Raw genomic sequence first — 24,183 nt, 5'->3', positions numbered from 1 at the left:
TATATATATATATATATATATATATATATATATATATATATATATATATATCTGGAAAGGGTGCCAAAGGAATGAGAAAGGGGGAAGTAAAATGCAAATGCGTTAGAACAGGAACTGATTGCAAAGTAAGTCCTTCATGTGAAGTTCAAAGCAGCAAAGAACGATTCAGCATTTCCTGTACTGCAACACTCATCTCGCATTTGAAGAGCATGAGACCAGACAAATGAAAGCCTGACATGCTGAGAATATGCATTTAAATGTGCAGTAAGCAACCCTAAGGATGACCGACAACTGCATTTCTTGGTTATGTGAAACATTGTGAAAACCAATGTTACTTAATACAAATTTTTGTTTTGTTTTGTTTTTTAAATATAACAAATTATAGGTTACTGGCCAAAATGTTCATTTTGGTGCATCCCTAATTAAGATACTATCATAGATCTTGTTTATATATTGTTTTATATTTTATGCTTTCATTTTAATTTTATGTAAAATTAGTTTTTGTTCACCTGTATGTTCTGTAAGCAGTTTCTCCATAGGGGTCTGAGCTTGTCCTGACCACCAACATACCATATGATGAAATTCATATTCTTATATTTATCTGTCTCCACATTACGTGAATGAATCGGAATTAAATTCTAAATACAGCACCTGCTCATTCATTCCTGGATTCAGAATATATACTATATACTGGATCTATATTTAATCATGTATACATTTATTTTTCATGTATGAAATTAATTTACTTTAACAGGATGCTTTTGTAAAATGTAAGCTTCACTAAAAATGAATTTGCCAATTGGAATGTTGGTTACAGTTTCTCCATGCTTCAGTTTGTACAGGATAGTTGTTTTTCCAGACCAAATGAAATAAAAACAGAGAGAAAGTAAGGCCAGAAAACAGTGAATGTGGTTTGAATCAATGCATGTTGTATGTGCACTCGTATCTCATTTTACACAATTTTATATGCAACAGCTATGAAAAACTTTGAAGAAAGTGTGTGGGATGGATGAAAAGGAAATAATGTCTTGGGAAGCTGCAGTGTTTTGAAAATTCCTGCAAATATAATAGAAAATTAGCTTAAACCAGTTACTAAGGTTGGTTTAATGTAAAATAAATGTTACTTTACGAGCAGTAATAGCACAAACAAACTAACTTGAATTATTTTTGCATGCCACAGTAACACGAGGTGGCGGTAGTGTACTTTTAATTTTGCGGAAAAACACAACAAAGAAGAAAAAAAGGTATGGTAGGCCTGTCTATGGGCCTACTTCATTGAGGAAAAAGTACGGGAATTAAATAATTAATGCTATTGCATTTTGTGTTTTGTAAGCTGTCATTAAACTGAATATTTAATATGTTAATTTTAGGCCCGATGGAAGTGACAGAGGAAATTGAACTGGGTGCGGATGAGAAACTACTATTATTCACGAAATAAAAACGTCCTTCCTCTGTATTTTGTTGTCCCAGCCGTCAAGCTCATAAGCTCACATTTTGTAGTGGTTTTTATGTATTACTTTTAAAATAAATAAATCACTCAAATTTGACGTATTTGAGTTATATTATTGTGAACAACTCCAAGAACATAATAGTTCTCTCAGGATTTACAACTATTTATGAACTGAATCATTTTAATTGTGAGCTATAAATTCTCTTGAAATAAGCAAAGTTTCTGCTGGCCATATCTTTAGCCATCCAACTAGGTGAATTGCACTTCAAAAGATTTGTGACTATTTTGTTAATTTTTAGGGTTAAATTAAGTCAAAGAGGAAAGAAAAGACCTGTTTGTAGATGAGAAGGAACCTGAGCATCAATAACTTTTTAAGTGCCCCATGATGGGAAAAAATTATCAGTAAAAAAGAGCCAAGAGATCTGTACCTGCCCTCGGTGTGGAAAGAGCTTTGCAAATAGAGGACTTCTGAACAGTCACATGAGAGTCCACACTGGAGAGAGACCTTTCACCTGCTTTTAGCTGTGGAAAGAGTTTCAAACAGAAAGGATACCTTAAAGATCACATGCTAATAGTTAGGCAATTACATGCCTTCAGTGTTGGATTTTTATTTTATTTATTTTTGGTAAATTACACAATTTTAAAACACAATCTCTTACACTCTGCAGTAAGACGATGCAACGGTGATCAGTGTGAAAAAAAAAAACACATTTATTTTGGCTTTTTAACTGAGAAGACATCAGATGGTTCATCTGGAGAAGTCGTTCTCATGTTCTTCTTGTGGAAAGAGTTTTACACGGTTGGATTGTTTGAAAGCGCACCAGACACTGGTACGAAAGAAGATCCTCTGTGTGTGGGAACTGCACCAAAGAATCCATACTGTAGAAAAACCTTGCGAGTGTTCATACTGTGGAAGGATCGCTGATCATACTGGAGAGAAGCTGTAGCCTACTTATGTGGAAAGAGCTTCAGCCAATTAGGTGGTCTACAGACCCATTTGAGAAAATGGGTCTTAGATTGGTTACAGAAAAATAAATAATTTTAAATTATAAAAATATATATTATTACTTGTTTACATTCAGGGTGAGAAAATTTCCTAATTAATTAATTAGGTCTAATTCTATACACTATAATACTGATCTGCCAACATTGTCGCTATATGATAAATTAAAATAACCTGATAACATCAGTTTTCTCCAGAACGACTGTACAGCCAAATCAAATTTTGTTGCAATATTGGCCTGTTTAACACTGTGAAGCTGCTTTGAAACAATCGTCATTGTAAACGAAAATAAATAAAGTTGATTGATTGATTGATTGAACATTTTGCCTGATTTTTCCCCAGCCATTTTTTTTTTTAACCATAGGCCTAATGAAATTAAATTGAAATAAAATATTACATGTAGACTGTAATGGCTATTACTGTAGAAAGAACTGTAATTAGATTTATGTTATTTAGTAGGCCTAGCCTAATTATTTATTTAAAATGGGGACTGCAACAACGTTGCACCTTTTTTTAACTGAATACAAGCTAGTTTGAGAGCCATATCGATCTTGATTAAAAAATTAAAATACAATGCCCCATGAAGTCCACTTTGTGTGTGCGCGCGCGTGTGTGTGCGTGCGTGCGTGTGTGTTTTGTAACTAAACTCTATATGTTCTATGTGTATAAACTGAACATTATTGGACACTTTGCACAATCTCACTAGTTAAATTGCCAACATTTTAAAAATGCTATTATGAAAAAACATCTTTAGTGTAAACTTAAGTCAATACAACACTTGGAGTAACTAAATATTGCTGCTCTTTTCTATATGGTGGAAGGCATACCGTTTAGTCTATTAACAATCACTTACTATCTTTCGCTATATATGTTATTGTATTCTAAAAAGCCAAAAGGTGACGAACTTTTCAAAAGAAAAGAGTCGCAGGTCCGACCTGAGTCGCGCTCCCCATCTTGTGGGATTGGTGACGCGTTTGTTTGCGTTAAACCTAAATTAGGCTTAAAAAACAGAGAGACTTTATATAAAAATAAACATCTTATAAAAAATATAATAAATATCTTAGCATTAAAAAAAATTATAATCTCAAAACCACAAATTCATCGTTTAGCATGGATTAGGCCTGTATGTTTTCCTAGCTCGATTCATGATTCATATTTCATTAGTTACATTTTTAAATAAAAAATGTTTTGCATATAACATTGGTTTCTAATGAACGGCACATGTAATATTTATTTAGCAATACTCTTAAACTTTTAATTTTCCCTGAAACGTCACTTCCACACCCGGAAGTGACTGCAGCAAGTAAACAGGACACGTAATCGGGTAAATGCTATATTTCTGCCTTGAAATACAATACAATTATATGAGCAGTAAATGAAAATACTTTCAGTTAACGCCGTATTCTTAATGATTTTAAGTCTAAATGTCATAATGTTGGTTTTGATGTAATCTCATGAATCTCACACCTTTACAACATGCTAACTAATTAGCTATAGGCAACAACGAGCAGTACAATTTTGTCCGTATTAAATAAAAATAAAAATGAAAAAGCAGTCTCAGAGACTAAAAAAGTCTCAAAGACTAACAACAACAAGAAAACGTTAAATGTTAAATTTTTCCATGGCCTGTGCTTTCAATGGGTTATTCTAAAGTTTGAAACAAACATTATTCACAAAAGGATTATAAATTAATTTAATGTAAAGCGAGCATTATTTTATATATATATATATATATATATATATATATATATATATATATATATATATATATATAATAGCAAACTCCAAATATTGTGAGAAGCTGCTTACATATTTTGCACATTGCACTTTATATATAGAAGTCTTACATCTTAATTTCCTTTGCAGGTGGAGATCATATCAGAGAGTATGAAACCAACCTGACATTGATACAGCATGGACAAGTTTGGTATGAGCTTTGGCGGAGGTCCAAGCAAGAAGGATCTCCTGGAAACCATCGAAGTGCAGAAAAAACAGCTTGTGAAGTATCAGACTCGTTTTAAAGATGTTGTTAGGGCGTACCAAAGCTTACTTAAGGAAAAAGAGGCCTTGGAATCCAGCCTGAAAGTACTGAGCATTTCTCAGGAGGTTGATTTAAGTCAACATGGTGATAACCTGCCGTTTGGTGGTGCTACAGGAAATGCTGAACGATCATTGCCCTCCGACCTTGGGGATGACCAATGTTCGCTTCACAGTGAAGATAGCCAGGATACAGCAGCCTCTGCTGAGACGGCTACTAGTGTGACCAGCAACAGCACTAAAGGAGACCAAATAGAGGAGGACCAAAGCTGTGCTGTAGATGGAGCCACTGCTGGAGTTGTACATTCCTTACCCCAGCATTCTGAGGAGGCAAGTGGGTCTGAAAGTGGCATCAGCACCAGCAGCAGTGGATGTACGGAGCCGCCACCACCTGCAGCCGACACAGACCGCCGTGTCCTCCAACTAAAGACGCAGCTGTCCACCCTGACTAGCTCCTTATCAACCGTCACTCAAGAAAAGTCCAGAATGGAAGCATCGTTTCAGGCAGACAAGCGAAAGATGAAGCAGGAACTTGAGGACCTGCAAGCCAGGATGGAGGAAGAGCAGGAGCAGCACCAGATGGAGCTTCAGAACCTGCAGCAGCAGCTGGCGGAGAGCAAAGCCCGTGTCATCACCCAGCAGCACGAACGGGAGCAGGAGCAGGGCAATCATGCACTCATGCTCAGAGAGCTTCAGAAACTCCTGCAGGAGGAGAGGGGACTTAGACAGGATGCCGAACTCAAACTGGAGGACTCACGGGAGGCGTTGGCTGAAGCTATGCAGGCAGTAGACCGAGGGATGGATTACGAATCGCAGCTGAAAGAGATCACTCAGGAACGAGAGGAGCTTAGGAAGAGCCTGAAGGCTGCAGCGGCGGAGAGGAGCAAACCTGACCCACGTGTGGAGGAGCTCCAGCAAGAGATTGCAGACCTCAAAGCTCTCTTCAATCAGCAACTTCAGCAGGAAATCAGAAAGGTACTTTTAAAAAGGCCTTATCTTAGTTTTGTTTGGTTAGCATTCATTTTAGTCATCATTAAAGGGATAGTTCATCATTTACTCACCCTCAAGTTGTATGGAAGTCAGGGATCTTCAACTGTCTGGTTACCAACATTTTTCAGCAGAAGAAAGAAACTTTTTTGGGGGGAACTATCCTTTTAAGACTACAGTAACGTATCACCCATTTAATAAAACAGGCTGTTTTTGTTATTTAACTTTTAAAGTCACCATGAAATCGAAATTGACAATCAATTCTTATTCAATATTTACTATGGAATATTGCATTTTTTTATTATAAATAATTTATAGTGCACATTCTTGTTTATTTAAATTCATGAGCTTTCATAATCTTTAATCAAAGTAACTTTCCCTCCCTCTTGCAACAACAGCTCTTCTCTTCTCTGATGACGTTCACTGGCCCGAGGGCAGGACAACCTGTCACTTACATGAGATCACAGCAATAGCAAACAACAAACCGTCCATTCAATTGCTGATGGACAACATCAAGCCCTGATTTTTTAAAAATTATTATTTGTAAGAAGCCGTTTCACTTATATACATCACAGTAGATGAGATAAGATCTCAACTTCCGTTTCACGGTGACTTTAATCGCGTAATAAGTGTGTGCATATTATTTATCCCATCTCACACTGTTGTTTTTGGGGACAGGCCAAGTTTGCAAATAGCAAGTTGCAAGTTTACAGGCCAAGTGGAATACTGAATAGGCTTGTACTTCCAACATATAATGTATAATATCCATACAAGCCTATATTAGATTTGGTTTGAACTGTAGTCATAGTGTAATGAAAGTAGCGACAGCTCTTTTATTTTATTTTCTGACGTGCATCCAAGTGAAATGGATAATCTGAAAAGAAAGAAAATGAGACTTGGTTCTACACATCAGTTGTATATTGAATGGAGGCAGATGTGAGTTCAAGCTCGCAGCTGATTGTAAGAAAGCAGTGGAGTTTAAGCAGACTAAATTATTTGTGAAGTCCAGTATGCGTCACAAGAGAATTGCCATTTGGCCAGAAGATTCGGTTATGACAATTTGATTAAAAATGACAAGGTTAAAAAAAATGAAACATGCAATGATGAATTGTTTACAATAAAATCAATAATATTTTTAAAATGGAAAAGGTGAATTTCAATTTCACGTTAATATCAGTATTAACATTCACATTAATCAGGATTCACATTAATATTTAAAAACACTAATAATTTAATAACACTGTTCAATGCAATCGTTAGTAAGTATTAAAATGATTTTTTTTATTATTATTTTGTTAATGAGGCATAAATTCACTTAAAATTACACAGAATTGTTTATTTTAGTGTTTTATTTTTCATTTTGATATCTACCATTTATCGGTTAATTGTGGCATTCCTAAATAATCTCATGGTGTCTGCTCACTTAATCTTAATTAATTGGCCTGTCTGATATAATCCTACTGTTTCATACAGGCCTGTTCGTGGTTGGCCAGTGTCCTGCAGAGTTTTTCTCCAACACAATTTCCTGGAAATTTCTGAAGACCATGGCGGAATCCAAAATCGCCTCGTATATGCTCAAATAGAGCATTATTTGAAGGGACAGCCATTTGTAGTGTCCAAAACCATAGTGGATGTTATCAAGTCCACTGATTCTATCCCATACACCACAACACAGCTGTCCGAATTCGTCCAATCGTTTTCATTCACTTATTTAAGTGAACTGTATTAGTGGACTACAGTAGGGAATAGTGATTATGGGTTTAAGGGCGATTACGAATTCAGCATGTGGTTCAGGTGTGTTTACTTTGAATGGAAACTCGGCAGGATAGTCGCCCTCCATTACCAGGATTGGACAACACTGGTCTATTGCTAAACATTTATTCTTATTTCTTACTTATATCTAGGTGGCACAGGCAGATGAGCTTCTCCGAGAACAGGCACAGATGGAGGAGGCACGAGTTGCCAGCCTTGAGGAGAGGGTATCTGAGCTCTCTGAACTGCTGGGTGCCTGCGAGAAGGTTAGACAGAAGGACCAGCAGAACGCTCAGAGGCTGCGAGAACGCATCCTTCAACTCGACACCGAGAACAAAACCCTCGCCATTGCAGCCGTCAATAGGACGACGACCTCCGATCTAAACATCGATGATGCCAACTTGAACGTTGACCTGTTAAAAGACAAACTCGAGAGGGTAAAGAAGTTACTCCTACTGGCTGCGCAAAGATCTCAAGACCAGAGTCTGGAAATCGAAAGGCTGTTAGAAGGAGAAAAGGATCAGGAAGTTTCAGAGGGAGAGAAGGCATTAGTGCTCCACTACCAACAAGAGCTCCGGCAGGTAAGGGAGGAGTTTGAGCGCTACAAATTGAGGGCTCAGGGTGTTCTGAAAAACAAGAACACAAAAGACGGCAGCCAGTCCAAAGAGTTAGAAGAAGCACGTGACCAGCTGGCCGAGCTGAAGGAGAAGTACATCAACCTTCGCATTCTTTCAGATGAAGCGGAAGCGCAGCACAAACGTGACCTGGAGGAGCGGCAGCAAGGGCTTGTAGCCCTCCAGCAAGCACACAAACAGGAAGTCGAAAGGTTGGAGGCTCAACACAGGGAGAATTTCTTGCGACTTGAGGAAGAGTTGCACAAACAGAGAGATCGCACTATGGCCCTGCTTGCAGAAAAAGACCTCGAGCTGGAGCGACTTCGGGCGGCGATGATCACTTTTGGAAGCCATCAGAGGCACGCTACAAATAACAGCACGGTTATAGAAGGAGGTGATCTAGAGGAAACCGATCCAGAACAAGAAGAAAGTGACATTATCACTCAAGCTCTAAAACTAGCTGGGCCCAACGAGCCAACTTTATTGCTTTATGCCGAACAGCTGGCCCGCAAAGATGTGGAAGTGACCGCCTTGCGCAAGCAAAAGCATCGTCTAGAGGAAGACTTGCACCAGCTGCAAGGAAAGCTGATTGCAAAGGGGGAGAGGCATGAAGAAGAGATTGCTGAGCTACGGTGCCAGCTGGACAAGCATATTCGTGACCAGGGAAGAGATGGGGCCAACCTCGAGTACCTCAAGAACGTCATTTATAGGTTTCTCACACTCCATGACACCAGGGGGCGGCAGCAGACGCTCACGGCCATTTTGACCATTTTGCACTTTAGTCCTCAGGAAAAACAAGCCGTGCTGAAGCAGCAGCCACACAATTGGTGGATGACAGGGATGAGATGATTCAAACGAGTTAAGAGAGACTTTATGGTTCTACTGTGCGGAGATAAATATTTGTTTATATTTTTATTGACCACTTTTTTGTGTGCAGTGTGAGAAGTTACCAAATAACAGGAGAAACAATGTTGATATGTTTTCAGTAATGACATAAATACCCCCTATTGCATGACATCACACTAAACACTATGAAAATGGAATGGATAATGTCGTCCAACATGCAATACTTCCCTCCTGTATAACACAATATTATATCTTGACGATGTGTCTTCAATCTGTATAATCAACAGAGTCGGGTGCAGCAAAATATTACTTCTTTTTTTTTTTATAACTGGTGACCTAAAGTAACATTATTTTGATAAAAGGTTAACATCTACACAATGGGTAATGCCAAAGACACTCAAATGAACTTTACAATGACATTGGAAGCTCCAAGACTTCTAAGAGGATAACTTGCAAGTAATGCCTTGCACTTTTCACTTTTCATATATTGTCATGGTGATCTCCATGCATATATTTAACACAAAACTAATTCCATGGGTTCTAATGAGAGTATTTCTTTAAAAATAAAAAAAAGATCATCATCTGCTTTGAGTTGCAAACATATAGCAGTTTTGGTTGATTCTGTTTTTTCCTGCCATAGTCTAGGCCTAGGGCATTTGATGAATACACCATTACCTCCTAATATAAGCTATATATATATATATATATATATATATATATATATATATATATATATATATATATATATATATATAAATAAATGCTTTTTTTGTTTTTTTGAGAAAATAAATTGCATATAATTTTCAGAGTCCTTGATCAAACCAATTTTGATTTCTTCAGCATTTTATGTTTTTATATAAGCATATAACTACAATATATAATTTAACAATACAGATACAAAGTTTGATACTTTTTAAAAATATTTTATTGTTACATTTTCAGTCACAGAACACAATCATATTTCCTCAGCTTGTAATATCATTAAAAAACAAGTATAAAGTAATCGTATGGAAAATTGTGTTCTCTTCACTACTAAATGCTTAGCAGATTATTATTCCCTCATGTTGCATTATCAGCATATATTTGTGCAAATAAGAAATACCATACTACTTATACTATTTCTGCCATTTAAAATATGACAGAAATACTAATAGTATGCTATTCAAATTCAGCCAGTGTTTCCCAATTATAAACTCTATTCAGTTTATGAGCACTCTACTAATGAGAAGATGAGTTGTATCAGGTGCATTACATAGGGAAGCATCCTAAAATGTGCTGTTTAGGGGTCTTCCAAATCTAGGACTGAGAAACACGAATAAGCATACAACTGAAATATAAATAGTGAAACAACTGTCTTTACTTCCTAACTGTTACTGCTGGTCAGTTCAAACAGACTTTAATAATACATTCACAACCATAAAAAAAATGGCTCTTTTAAACAAACATTTTATAATACTGGAAAAGAGGCAAACTTCAAATTAAACATGCATTCATTTGAATAAATAACAAGAAAACCAATCAATCACAGAATATACACAAACTTAAAAGGGGTAAAAAGTGCAGTCAGGTTCAAAACTGAACAAAAAGTGCTGTAGAACAATCAAACAAGGCTCAGGTGTATAAAAAGAAAAATACATATGTGACTGGCAAACAGTATATATATACAGAATATCTAATAGATTATAATATTGTATTTTAATGACTTGACCATCTCCAAATCACAAAATGTATTTTGAAACACAAACTAATTCGCTCATGTGACCAAGTTCGCCATCATAAATCCTGGACTATATCATACGCTCAATAATGATCATCAATTAAAATAAATCTAGTTTTAGATTGGTCTTAATCAAGAAGCTGTTAATCCAGCCCGGACTGAGATCAAATCTAAATTGTCATACAATCGCCTAGATAAATAGCTTCCAATATAAATATTATAAAAAATGGCCAAGTGACACTGTCAGGTTTACTACAGTGTTCAACAATGTCCTTAAGTAATAACTAACACTATCACTGGAATGAAAGCATTGATATTTAATAAATAATAAATCCTAAAAGCATCTTAAATGAACATGTCATATATATGAATATATGCTTATTATGCTAATTAAGAGTAAATTTGTTCATTCTTTTTAATTATCTACTATGACTAAATGTTGATTTATAAAATAAATGCAATGTTCATGCAGTGCTAAATGACTGCAGGCTTTAAAAACTTGGTTAAGCAGATGTCTGCAATTTAGCAGATGTCTCAAATATGATGCCTAGCTGAGGGCTTCAAATGATTAAAATGTTAAGAATCAATGTTTTCTGTGTTCTTCATATGTAATCTAGAACCTTGTATAGTAATATTTTTTGTTTCTCTTCAGTACTGTACATCCAAAATGAAAGGCCTCGTAGTGGTAGTGTATGGGTTTACCAGAAGAAGAAATGTTGGTTGGCACCTGTGCAGGTGTCATGGGTTCATATACGGCTGGTATATTGCTGACAGAATGTCTGTCTATGTCAGTGGATCTGCTGGTCAGTGTTCATGTGGGTCTGATTGTCATTGTCTGTGTAATACTGTCTGTAGATCCTCTGGCAAGGAGCTGATGATGGTCTGGATGGATTTCTCTAATCTCTCCAGAAGTTCTTCTTTCACTGGAAGCTGGTGTTTTCTAGCTCTCATCTATGTAGGAAATATAAATTAAGAGAAAAGCTTCATGCAAACGTTAATGTAAAACACAAAGGGATTTTAACTGAGTGTATATGGCAGGGGACCACAATCTCGGTCCTGGAGGGCCACTGTCCTGCACAGTTTAGCTCCAACCCCAATCAAACACACCCGAAACAACTAATCAATGTCTATAAATGCATTGATTAGCTGTTTCAGGTGTGTTTGATTGGGGATGGAGCTAAACTGTGCAGGACAGTGGCCCTCCAGGACCGAGATTGGGGACCCCCTAGTATATGGGTTGTGCACCCACGTATAGGGGCATATTACTCACATGCCCCTTTAAATAATACAAAAAAAGCTTCGCTATTGAATTAAGACCAGAATAGGGCAGTCAATTTTAGTTGCCTCAAAAAAGCAAAGCACCAACAATACACCAGAACACAACTCATTTTAGACCATGGGCGAACAGATGGGCGCGAGTGCATCTGCCATTTAAACAAAGTGGCACTGGACATGACACCTGCTGTTGCATTGCGTCGGGTGTATTATAGGGCTTAAAGAATGCACTTTTCACATTTAGAAGGTGGTTGTTTAAGTTTAACTCACCAGTTTCTCCCGCAACTTCAGGATGAGGTCAACAATCTCTACCTCTGATTTGTCTTTGGTCCAAGTCAGCAGATCCTTAATTAATGAAAACAAAACCAGAATCAAACAAATTAAAGGGGTTATTTATTAATGAAAATGAGCATTATTCTTTACTCACCCTCATGTTGTTCTGAACTTGTAGGATTTTCTTTCTTCTGTGGAACACAAAAGAAGGATTTTGAAGACTTGTACTGGTCGCGTTTTTCCATGCAACTCAAAACAGACTGAAATTTAAATCGTTCTTCACGAAAATCTTGACATCCTACTCTCAAATGTTTTCTTTGAGTTATTTTTAATAATAAGTTGATCAATTTTCAAAACCTCATGGAACATTTAGTTAATGCCAGCTTAAATTCCAGTCTGTTCCTCACTTGTGATCATATAGATTCAAAAGACTAGCGCATACACTAACACTACTGTTGAAAAAATAAGGTTTTTAAAGGGATAGTTCACCCAAAAATGAAAATGAGATGTTTATCTGCTTACCCCCAGGGCATCCAAGATGTAGGTGTGTTTGTTTCTTCAGTAGAACACAGATTAAGATTTTTAACTTCAACCATTGCAGTCTGCCAGTCATATAATGCATGCACAAATAACTTCAAATTAAACCCTGCGGCTCGTGACAACACATTGATGTCTTAAGACACAAAATGATTGGTTTGTGTGAAACCAATTTTGCGTGAAACCAGTTTTTATATAATTTTGTACCTCAAATACAACACTATGTACAACAGCCATGAGCGCGCCATCTCTTCTGCTGGGTGAGGTCAAATGTACGATATGGCGTATCTCAATTGGATACAAGCAGCGGAAGTTATATCTCACGCATCTCTATTCCTCTATCTCGATCATGTATTTTGACCTCATCCAGTGGAAGTGATGGCGTGCTCGCGGCTGTTGGACAGTGTTATATTTGAGGTTAAAAATTATATAAATACCGTTCGGTTTCTCACACAAACTAATGGTTTCGTGTCTTGAGAGCTGTGTCAAGTTTTCTTTTTTACTCTCATACAATTACACCCCATGGACATGCATTATATGACTGACACACTGCAACTTAAAAATGTAAATTTGTGTTCTACTGAAGAAATAAATATACCTACATCTTGGGTGCCCTGAAGGTAAGCAGATAAACATCAACATTGAGAATTCAGTCACTAATTACTCACCCTCATGTCGTTCCAAACCTGCAAGACCTTGAGGGGTCAGAGAGCTCTCGGATTTCAACAGAAATATCTTTTTTTCGTTTGTTACGAAGATGAACGAAGGTCTTTTGGGTTTGGAACAAGATGAGGGCAAGTAATTAGTGATAGAATTTTCATTTTTGGCTGAATAAATGTTCACTATGGCTGCATTTATTTAAATAAAAAATATTGTAAAAAACAAATAGTGTAATATATTATTATTATATATAGTGAGTGTTTTCTATTTTAATATATTTTATAATGTATTTCCAAAGAATAGCATTTATTTGAAACAGAAAACTTACCATTATAATTGTGATCAATTTAATGCATCCTTGCTGAATTCAAGCATTACTTTTTGTTTGTTAAATAGACTACTGTTACTATACTTTTATGATTCATTTTGTGCTTTTGCGTTATTTTTGAAGCCTCAAACTCTCAGTTTAAATTCAGTGTTATTGCATGGAACAGAGCGACCAGTTCAATTCCTCAGAATTTCTCTTTTTTGTGTTAAACAGAAGAAAAAATTCAAACGAGTTTGGAACAACTTGATGGTTGGTTATTATCATTTTTGAGTAAGCAAGTCCTTTAAAACATTATTTATTTGTGCACACAATGAGGTGATAATAATAATAATAAAGATAGTATAACGGTATGAGAAGATACTGAATACAAATCCAATATCATACTTACAGCTGCACAGATGGCCTCTAAATGAAGACATTCCACTTTTTGAGTCATCTCTCTGTGCCTGAGCCGATACCAACCATCAAAATTTGGCGAACGAAAGAAACGCCTGAAAGTCACAAATAAACAATTATATTATATGCACAATTAACAGAAAATTTCAGTCATTAGCTCCCAAATGTCCTGGTCTGTGTTTCTCGGAATGATTGTAAGCCCAAGTAGAACGTACAGATTACTGGTGTCATTGGGCTTACGATGCTTTTGGAAACGCAATCCTTATGTTACCTGTACAGGCCCGTCCAATCTCCTTTCAGCGTTTGTTGTGACCCTGCTTGCTCCAGGGTCTTCATGAACTCATCCTGACTGAAGGCCCGGATTTGAGGTGGTGTCTGAGACATAAACACAGATGTAACCGTTATGTTTGAGGTCCAACATAATCATTTTAAATGCCTTATATACTGTACATCTTCTAAATCTGATCTACATCATCTTGAACCTACCTTCCATGGAGACAAAGACCTCTGTGGTGGCATGAGGCTTTCCAAATACCTTTCCTAAAGATAAAAATGGGTGTGAAGCTCATGAATGCTTAGTGAATGAAATAAAGGCTCTGAACAAAGGTGCAAAAGAACTTCACCAGCGGAAGAATGAAACTCTGCGTCTGCTCCAACAGATGCCGCCTCAAAATGGCACTCTGAACCTCTGATGGCTTTTTTTTTTGGATACCCTAAAAGAACAATTAAAAACGAAAGCAAGTCAAATACATATATTTTAGCTGTATCCTCATATATTTTAACTTCCAATATTTCAACTGACATCAGTAGCCTACCTTTAAGAGTCGTTTGATGAGAGCTTTGTCTTTGTGTAAGAAGGCCTTATATGCTGTGTAAATACCTTAATGGGAAAATAAAAATTATTTATTTATTTATTTATTCAAAATTACATACAGTGCATCCAGAAAGTATTCACAGTGTTTTACTTTTTGTTACATGTTACAGCCTTACTAAAAAAGACTGACTGCTTCAACAAAGTATTGAGCAAAAGCTGTGAAATACTTATGTACAGGTAACTTTTTTATTTTTATACATTTGCGAAGTTTTCAAACAAACTTCTTTCACATTGCCATTATGGTAGACTGAGTAAACCCAGCCCGATCTGCCGGCTATTTGAAACCTGTACATATTTTTCTCTTGCTTCTGTTAAACTTTTGCAGGAACCAATCACAGACTGGCTTATCCACCTGATGCGCTATTGGCGGGTTTAACACAATGATTGATGCCCGTTGATCACACCTCTTGTGGTCTGATTGGTGAAAGGAATTGCGTAGAGAGTCTTTGGAATTCTGATCGTTGATCATGCATCTTCTGCAGTAGAAAATACATAGCAGACTTCCCAGACCAATGTTCAATCTTAAAAGATTGAGCTTGGTCTGGTGATAGCAAGACAACCATTATGGTGTAATGTTTGTAGAATTGAGGGAAGAACATATGAATTTAATCCATTTTGGAATAAGGCTGTAACATAACAAAATGTGGAAAAAGTGAAGCGCTGTGAAGTGTTTACCGAAGTGTTATTCAGCACACAAGATGTGTACCTGTTTTAGTATCCAGTGCTTTTAACTTTGCCAGTTTCTTGATCTTCACTTGCTTTGGTAAATCACCTGCAGAGAAATTATATTCAAACCTCTCTAGTGTGCAATATGCCAAAATTATACGTAATCAAAAGGGCTGTCAGAAGAACCTAAAATGGAACATTATTTACCAGACATCTTAAGGTCTCCAAGGCGAATAATGTGTGGCCAGCACTGAAAGGTCTTCATGAAGAAAGGGTTTGTGACACCCAGTATCACATTGGGCCTGAAAGCAGAAAATAGACTTAAGAATTATTTCCTGACCTAAAAATTATGTTTTTTTTTTACAAGGGTAGCTCACATCTACCAAAATGACAAAAACACCATTATAAAAGCATCATAAATGTGGTCCATACAATTTGTGTGCTATAATACACATTTTTTTAAAGTCATGACAGCTTTGATGGTGCTTTTTGTCATTTTGCCATTCACTTTCATTACATGGAAAAGAAAGTCTCGGATCATTGTTCAAATAACTTCTTTTTTTTGTGAAAGATCATGAGTCATGATCATGAGTTTGGAACAACATGATGGTGAATAAACTAGAGCTGCACCATTCTGGATAAATTGAGAATGACAATTCTCGATTCTCACAGGATTCTTAAAGGTCCCGTTCTTCGCGATCCCATCTTTCAAACTTTAGTTAGTGTGAAACGTTGCTGTTAGAGCATAAATAATACCTGTAAAATTATAAAGCTCAAAGTTCAATGCCAAGTGAGATATTTTATTTAACAGAAGTTCCCTTTCAAAGCCTACAGCGAATGGCTGGTTTAGACTACACCCCTGCACTTCCTTCAGGAATGGCGTCACTAGAACAGTTTGTTGACTAAGGCTACGTCTACACTAATCCAGATAAATTTAAAAACGGAGTTTTCGTCTAAAAACGCTCCGCGTCCACACTATCATTTTCAATAATTTTCCAAAAAATGTTCATCTACACTGAAACGTCTGAAAACGCTTACATCCCCATACTGCGCATGAGCAAATCCAAGACGCTTCGACTTGCGTCATTTCCGCTACTTGTTTATTTACTCTTTGAGCCTCCGTTTTCACAGTCCACACTACGACGCTGTCTCAGTGTGGACGGAAGGCCAAAACGGAAAAATATACGTTTTTAACTGAAAACGTATTAGTGTAGACTTGGCCTAACCCTCCGCCCAAAAGAACATGCAAAATAGGGGGCGTGGTTGCTCTCCCACGTGGAGAAGAGCGCGCATTCAGCGCTTGCATCTCCCCGTTATGGTAAGAGGCGGGACCTTTCCAGGCAACGTGCGCTAAGCTGCTGTCCAATCACAACACGGGAAGCGCTGGCCCAATCAGAACTCGTTACGTGTTTCTGAAGGAGGGACTTCATAGAACAAGGAAATCATCAGGCCGTTTTTAGGACAGAGAAAACAGCGCTGTACAGATAAGTAAATTGTGTGGAAAATACTGTGTTTTTACACGCAAAACATGAACTCATGTTATATTGCACACTGAACACAATCAAAGCTTCGAAAACATGCGAAGAACGGGACCTTTAACAGACCACTAAACAAAATATCATGTCATTTGCTAGAGGTTCTGACAAAATGTTAAATGTAGCAGTCCATATAAAAATTATTTTGGTTTGAATGAATGTTTCAATGACTCACTCAAAGACTTCACTTGTTACAATCTCGAATGGACCTGCGTTTTTTAATGAAACTGTTGAATTAATAATTCAATGACAAAGTTATTTTTTAACAGCCACCTACTGGTGTAACAATATCTGTTTTTTTTTTTTTTTTTGAAGTGTCACATGTTGAAGTACATCTGGGTGTCTGAATTGTGATTAAGATCTTTTAACGATTATTTATGCAGCTCTAGAGTAAACAATTACAAAATTTTCCTTTATGGGTGAAGACAGACTTTAACGTGGAGAATGTTTTTGCTTACGGAGCCTGAGTCCTGGTGGTGTACTCTTTAAATTCACTGTCATGGATGGTGAAGTACGGTCGGTAATCACCACAGTAGCGCAGTGGGGTAATGGAGCTAAAAAAAAAAAAAAAAGAGCATAAAAAAAATATATATATATATATATACAAAACTACCTTTTTGCCTAACATTTTTTTATTGTTGGAAACTGATTTAAAAAAAACAAAATAATAAAAATGTATATAGTTTTATTTAAATAACATTGAGAAGAAAATATTTATTTTAAAAGCTCATCGTTTTACAAAAAGTAGCAATGTTAAATAAACATCCAACAATTATGAAATAGTGTGTCTTGGAGTTGTTGCTGTAAATTTTGAGAAACAGTGTAATGTAATTTTAAAATAAATGTTCAGTGGAGTTCTATATAACCCTTGGATTCTTGTCTCCATTTTAAAGAACTCTTTATGCCAAAAAGGTTCTATATAAGAAGAGTGGCCTTAACTGGTTGATATTACTTTCTAATTTTTTTCTAGTGATAAAGTATATTTATGAGCTGTTTAATTAATAAAATGTACTTAAAAATTTTTTTTAACTAAAGTAATTTAAAAAAATCTATGACATTATGGTAATGCCTAAAATATATGTTCTATATATGAAGTGCCTCACAGAATCTTAAAGGTCCCATTTAGAATATTTTCTGGATAAAACTCTACTAGAAAAGAAACCTATTGTCACTATTATTTCCTCAAAATAACTTGTGTATGCACTTCTGGAAGGAGAGCTTTGAGAACGCAATGTCCATACCTGACAAGTGCCAGCACAGTCTCCGAGGAGACGGTTGGAGAGGGTGCCATAACAACCATGGGCTCTCCTAGCAACATGAGCTCCCAGAGCATCTGCACGTGAATCAGGACTGACTGGAAACATCTGATTAGATGAAGGTCAATGAGGGCAGCTATTAGTGATGGCTGTAAAATTAACAGATGGTTTAGCAATTACAGAACACGTGTGCAAGCGGCGTAATACTCACCTAAAAAGATCCAGCTCGTGAACTGATGGAAGAACCGTGGGGGCAGGGAGCAGATTCTGCAAAAATGCAACCACATATCAACCATATGTAAAAATAAAAGCATATGTGAATGATTATCATAGTGAAATGAGTTAGGCACTTCAGTTTGAGGCTGTTTTACAGGGCTTCCTCCCAGCGTTTCAACTTTTGAGGGAATTCCGACCTGCAAATTCAAACCCAGCATTTGAGAAGTTGAATAGATGAGAGATTGATAACATCGATTATTATCGAAATAATTTATCCAAGACATCAAAACACACTAACAAGTTTTTCCATTCATAATATTCTCACCTGCATCACCACACCCATCACAGGTAAATTGAGGGTCTGCCCTGGTACTGGTGCAGGCCATTGGTCAATCTCATTACAGACTGAAACATATTAACCAATATAATTGAGAATTCCAGATCTGTTATTTTAACAGTGTGTATGCACGTGATGTGACGGTAGATACACCCACTGAGTGGCAAAAAGACTGAGTGGCAGCATTGGGGACAGTTTGAATGCAGTGAAAAACCACATGTAAAATGGGAAAGACTTGTGCAATTGACTGTACAAATAGATTCAACAAGAAATATGAGCTATATTTCTACAGGCTACATAAAGCTACAGAAAAGAGAAGCAAATAGAACTGGAATTCATCATTTGCAGTTACCATTTCATGTCAGTTATGTTGAATATTGGGGTAAAAACCAGAACCTACGTCATATATTGTGTTACCATTTCATGTCAGTTATGTTGAATATTGGGGTAAAAACCAGAACCTATGTCATATATTGTATTGACAAGTCATCATATAAACCATCTTCTATTCTGCTTAAATGTGAAGTTTATGTAAGCAATTATTTATTTATTTTAAAAACACCCATTTTGATGAGTTTTGTGTTCTACAATGTTTAATGTTAGACAAACACAGTTTTTCATACGATTGATGATAGATTATGATATAAGTGATTATACGGATTTAGACAGTAACACCAAAAATTATTTAAATACCAGATATATTTTTTTACTAGTGGTCGCAATTGATCTATAGTTCATTTATGTAAGAGAGTATAGCAAAATAATGTAAACTGTGACAATATACCCACAAATTCTTCATACAGTGGACTACCAATAAAATAAAAAAAACTACCAATAAAAATGGAACCAAAATGATTCAGACACTTTAACCTGACTGTTTTGCTTAAGTGTTTTTCTTTAATTGCTAATGCGACCTTTTATGATCTAATTGTGGACTTAAATTTAACAGCTGACAGCTGATCGGCTGATGGTAATCCATTACATACCTTTCTATCAAAGATTATCTTGCTCCATAGAGGAGTAATTATCCCCGAACAGAAACTGTTCGGACCAATGAAATCTTCAAGGGCGGGCTTTAGACGATGACGGACAGATGATAAACAGTAACGTAATCATGCACGTCATCAAAGGGGATTATATTTGGATTATATTTGTTTGAATCCTAAACGGAGAGCTTGTTTGTATAAGCATTCACCATCACAATTTCTCTCAGAAATGATGATCATGTTGGGTAAGTACTCTGTGTATCATTAAATTATTTTACAACACTGGCAAAGATCGTGTATTCCAGGCTGATTTCAGCGCGCGTGCAGACAGGGTTGCCATGTTTTTACAACAAAACGCGGCAACTACTAGGGGGGGTCTCTGGGGAAAAAAATGGCGTTTGGGGGGTAAAAGGTGTCTTATTTTGGCAAGGTTGCCTGCTAAAATTCGCACTCATGGGCCTATTTATCACATAATAGTCGCTTCAACCCGCGGACATAGAAAAAAACCTGTGGAAAAAACGCGGACTTGGCAACACAGTGCAGTTGAGCTCTGTTGACATTTGACAATGTGTCGCTTCGTTGCTCTGATTGGTTGTTGGTCTATCCAATTGATGTCTTTCCTGGTTCGGTTGAAACACGCCTCATAATCACAGCCCAATGGAGCAGTTTCAGACTCATATTCTGACTAGAATTGAGTATGACCATGTCAGGCTACTCAAACATAGATGGAGGACCAAATTACTCAAAATGAAATAATGAAATAAATAATGAATTCAATAAAACAACAATTAAATGCACCAGTTCATTCTGAAATAATTATATAATTAATTTAATAATATAAATAATTTAATAAAATATTGTAATGTATCTATTTATTTAGTAAAAGTACATGACATTTTTTAAATATTTTTCACAATTACCTCTTCCACACACACTATTGTTATGTTTAAAAATCATTTTTTTCATTATTTCATATGCTTTTTCAAAAAGACGTTGCATATATATACATACAGTGAGAAAAATAAGTATTTGAACACCCTGCTATTTTGCAAATTCTCCCACTTGGAAATCATTGAGTGGTCTGAAATTGTAATCGTAGGTGCATGTCCACTGTGAGAGACATAATCTAAAAAAAATAATCCATAAATCACAATGTATGATTTTTTTACTTATTTATTTGTATGATACAGCTGCAAATACGTATATGAACACCTGAGAAAATCAATGTTAATATTTGGTACAGTAGCCTTTGTTTGCAATTACAGAGGTCAAATGTTTCCTGTAGTTTTTCACCAGGTTTGCATAGATCTTCTCTAGATTCAGGTTTCTGACCTGTCGCTTAGAAACATGGAGTTTAAGCTCCCTCCAAAGATTCTCTATTGGTTTTAGGTCTGGAGACTGGCTAGGCCACGCCAGAACCTTAATAAGCTTGTTACAGAGCCACTCCTTGGTTATCCTGGCTGTGTGCTTCGGGTCATTGTCATGTTCGAAGACCCAGCCTCGACCCATCTTCAATGCTCTAACTGAGGGAAGGAGGTTGTTCCCCAAAATCTCGCAATACATGGCCCTGGTCATCCTCTCCTTAATACAGTGCAGTCACCCTGTCCCATGTGCAGAAAAACAGCCCCAAAACATGATGGTACCACCCCCATGCTTCACAGTAGGGATGGTGTTCTTGGGATGGTACTCATCATTCTTATTCCTCCAAACACATTTAGTGAAATTATGACCAAAAAGTTATATTTATTTATACCCATGACTCCTCTGGATCATCCAAATGGTCATTGGCAAACTTAGGACGGCCTGGACATGTGCTGGTTTAAGCAGGGGAACCTTCCGTGCCATGCATGATTTCAAACCATGATGTCTTAGTGCATTACCAACAGTAACCTTGGAAACTGTGGTTCCAGCGCTTTTCAGGTCATTGACCAGCTCCTCAAGTGTAGTTCTGGGCTGATTTCTCACAGATTTCACACAGAAGGCGACCCGGCAATGTTCCGGGAATATTGCGGGTCCGACGTGCAGTGTGAAAGGGGCTATTGACAGTCATGTTTAGCGTCTTCCATTTTCTAATGATTGCTCCAACAGTGAGCTTTTTTAAACCAAGCTGCTTGGCAATTTCCCTGTAGCCCTTTCCAGCCTTGTGGAGGTGTTACAGTTTTGTACAGTACAGTGTATTTAGACAGCTCTTTGTTCTTGGCCATGTTAGTAATTGGATTCTTACTGATTGTATGGGGTGGACAGGTGTCTTTATGCAGCTAACGACCTCAAACAGGTGCATCTAATTTAGGATAATAAATGGAGTGGAGGTGGACATTTTAAAGGCAGACTAACAGGTCTTTGAGGGTCAGAATTCTAGCTGATAGACAGGTGTTCAAATACTTATTTGCAGCTGTATCATACAAATAAATAGTTTAAAAATCATATATTGTGATATCTTTTTCTTTCTTTTTTTAGATTATGTCTCTCACAGTGGACATGCACCTGCGACGACAATTTCAGACCCCTCCATGATTTCCAAGTGGGAGAATTTGCAAAATAGCAGGGTGTTCAAATACTTATTTTCCTCCCTCTCTCTCTCTCTCTCTCTCTCTATACATATATATACATATATATATATATATATACATACATATACATACATATATATATATATACATACATATACATACATATATATATATACATACATATACATACATACATATACATATACATATACATACATACATACATATACATACATACATACATATACATATATATATATATATATATATATATATATATATATATATATATATATATATATATATATATATATAAAATGGATGGATGGATAGATGGATAAGTCAAGGTGGCCTCACCTGTCTCCAGACAAGGTTCAAGCTTTTCAAAGTATTCAGGAGCAATGACCTGCAGTAGCGAATGGAACAGGTTCACAAACGGCAGTCTGGACACCACCACCAGAGACTAAGGATATATTAGAAAAACTGAAATTATTTACAGCATTCACATAACAGTCATTGCATACTGTATACTGACCACAATGCCCTTGACGGCTTGACCAAATACATTCAATTAAAGCATAAAGACTAAACAGGCCACAACAGCTCAGTATGAAAAAATAGAACTAACATGTCGATCTTTCAGTTACACACCTTCTGAAAGTAGCCCCTTTTGACAGACGCATCTTTCACTTGCCTGAAATACACATACCCATGGAAATGTGCATGCTCCTTCTGAAAGACAGGAAAATAATGTACATGCACACTTTATTTCTGGAATGTACTGGTTCAAAGCAGATGTGCCTCTTTTATAGAGTAATATTGTTAAATATTATTACAATTTAAAATAACTATTTCAAAATGTAATTTATTTCAGTGATGGAAAAGCCAAGTTACAGCAGCAGATCAGTGTCACATGATCCAAAACAAAACATCATTCTGATTTAGTGCTCAACATTATTATTATTATTATTATTAAAAATGAAAAGGTCTTGCTGCTTCATATATATAGCCTATTTCTAACCTGCAGGCTCACAGGTGCATCCTTGTTGTACGCATCCTCCTGTCCAAACCAAGAGCTACTGCGGCCCACCGACTGCCGGAGTCTGAAGCTGAACTGAGTGTCCCCGAGGCATCCTGGGATAGACATGAACTCATGTGACTGAACTGTAAAGCTCATGTTTCAGCTGTTAATCATGATAGCACTCACTGAGTAGCATCAGTCTTTGCCAGCACATTACCTGAGTATGAGTCAGGAAAGGATAAGTAGCAGATGCTTGTTTTCTAAAAGAAAGAGGAAAAGTAATGATTGTAGTAGTTGGGGGTCATTTTAGAATGAAAATAGAGTTTTGAAAAATGTTGTAACACATTAAATACATTTATATTACTGTAGCTGGAAAATTAATTAATTAATGATTTGATTTAAATTGATCTTACCTCCTTTTCCGTCAGTTTGACGTCATATGGGTAAACGAGCTGATGGCAACATAAAGAAGCGAGGTTACAGATACACAGTGATGATGCTGCTGCTGCGCGTACAGTGTAATATTACAATCAGGACGTTTCAGCATCTTATCAGTTAGGCTTTGCCCTGTAGAGTGGTTATGCTAGTAGCTAATAAACAATAATAAGCAAACAAACAGATGTTAGGGGTGCATGCACATCATTCGTGTACCTCTATGGCTTGTCCGAGCTCGAGGTCAAAGGTAACGACGCACACACACTCGAGCCAAGCAGAGAAGCGCGACCAAGGCTCCGATACCTCTGTATCTGTCGCCGCAGCCTTTGATGGTCCTTCCAGAGAATCTGAGCTGTCAAACGGGTCCATTTTGACTTAAGGATCCATTTGAGATCCGCTTGCTTATGTGTATGGTCGCGTCCTCGGTCATCGTTCAGTAATCACTGAGACTGAACAGCGCCCTCGCGCGGGG

General features: G+C 36.8%; 2 protein-coding genes across 3 annotated transcripts; one reads left to right on the top strand and one right to left on the bottom strand.

Moving 5' to 3' along the window:
• Nucleotides 1-3,737: 3,737 nt before the first annotated feature.
• gcc1 (GRIP and coiled-coil domain containing 1) lies at nt 3,738-9,294 on the top strand. The gene is made up of 3 exons (XM_067427554.1): nt 3,738-3,777; nt 4,320-5,465; nt 7,382-9,294. Exons 2-3 carry the CDS (start codon nt 4,368-4,370, stop codon nt 8,690-8,692), a joined length of 2,409 nt encoding a protein of 802 aa, XP_067283655.1. The 5' UTR covers nt 3,738-3,777; nt 4,320-4,367; the 3' UTR covers nt 8,693-9,294.
• A 493-nt stretch (nt 9,295-9,787) lies between these two features.
• Nucleotides 9,788-24,147, bottom strand: dennd6b (DENN/MADD domain containing 6B). 2 transcript variants are annotated; one of them, XM_067427583.1, is made up of 21 exons: nt 23,928-24,147; nt 23,690-23,728; nt 23,494-23,536; nt 23,277-23,389; nt 22,907-22,987; nt 22,613-22,718; nt 18,748-18,827; nt 18,557-18,619; nt 18,418-18,473; nt 18,192-18,314; nt 17,409-17,504; nt 15,623-15,717; nt 15,456-15,521; nt 14,691-14,755; nt 14,499-14,588; nt 14,362-14,415; nt 14,147-14,250; nt 13,868-13,970; nt 12,109-12,145; nt 11,952-12,026; nt 11,219-11,357 (listed from the first exon to the last, which is right to left on the bottom strand). In XM_067427583.1, the coding sequence occupies exons 1-20, from the start codon at nt 24,078-24,080 to the stop codon at nt 11,980-11,982; spliced, it is 1,614 nt and encodes a 537-aa protein (XP_067283684.1). In that variant the 5' UTR covers nt 24,081-24,147; the 3' UTR covers nt 11,219-11,357; nt 11,952-11,979. The 2 variants fall into 2 exon arrangements, with proteins under 2 accessions (XP_067283683.1, XP_067283684.1); XM_067427582.1 differs by lacking the exon at nt 12,109-12,145 and having other exon boundaries at nt 9,788-11,357.
• Between the last annotated feature and the right edge of the window lie 36 nt (nt 24,148-24,183).

Source organism: Pseudorasbora parva, chromosome 20, assembly GCF_024679245.1.
Source record: "Pseudorasbora parva isolate DD20220531a chromosome 20, ASM2467924v1, whole genome shotgun sequence".
NCBI lineage: Eukaryota > Metazoa > Chordata > Actinopteri > Cypriniformes > Gobionidae > Pseudorasbora > Pseudorasbora parva.
This window is presented reverse-complemented; position numbering and strand designations above follow the sequence as displayed.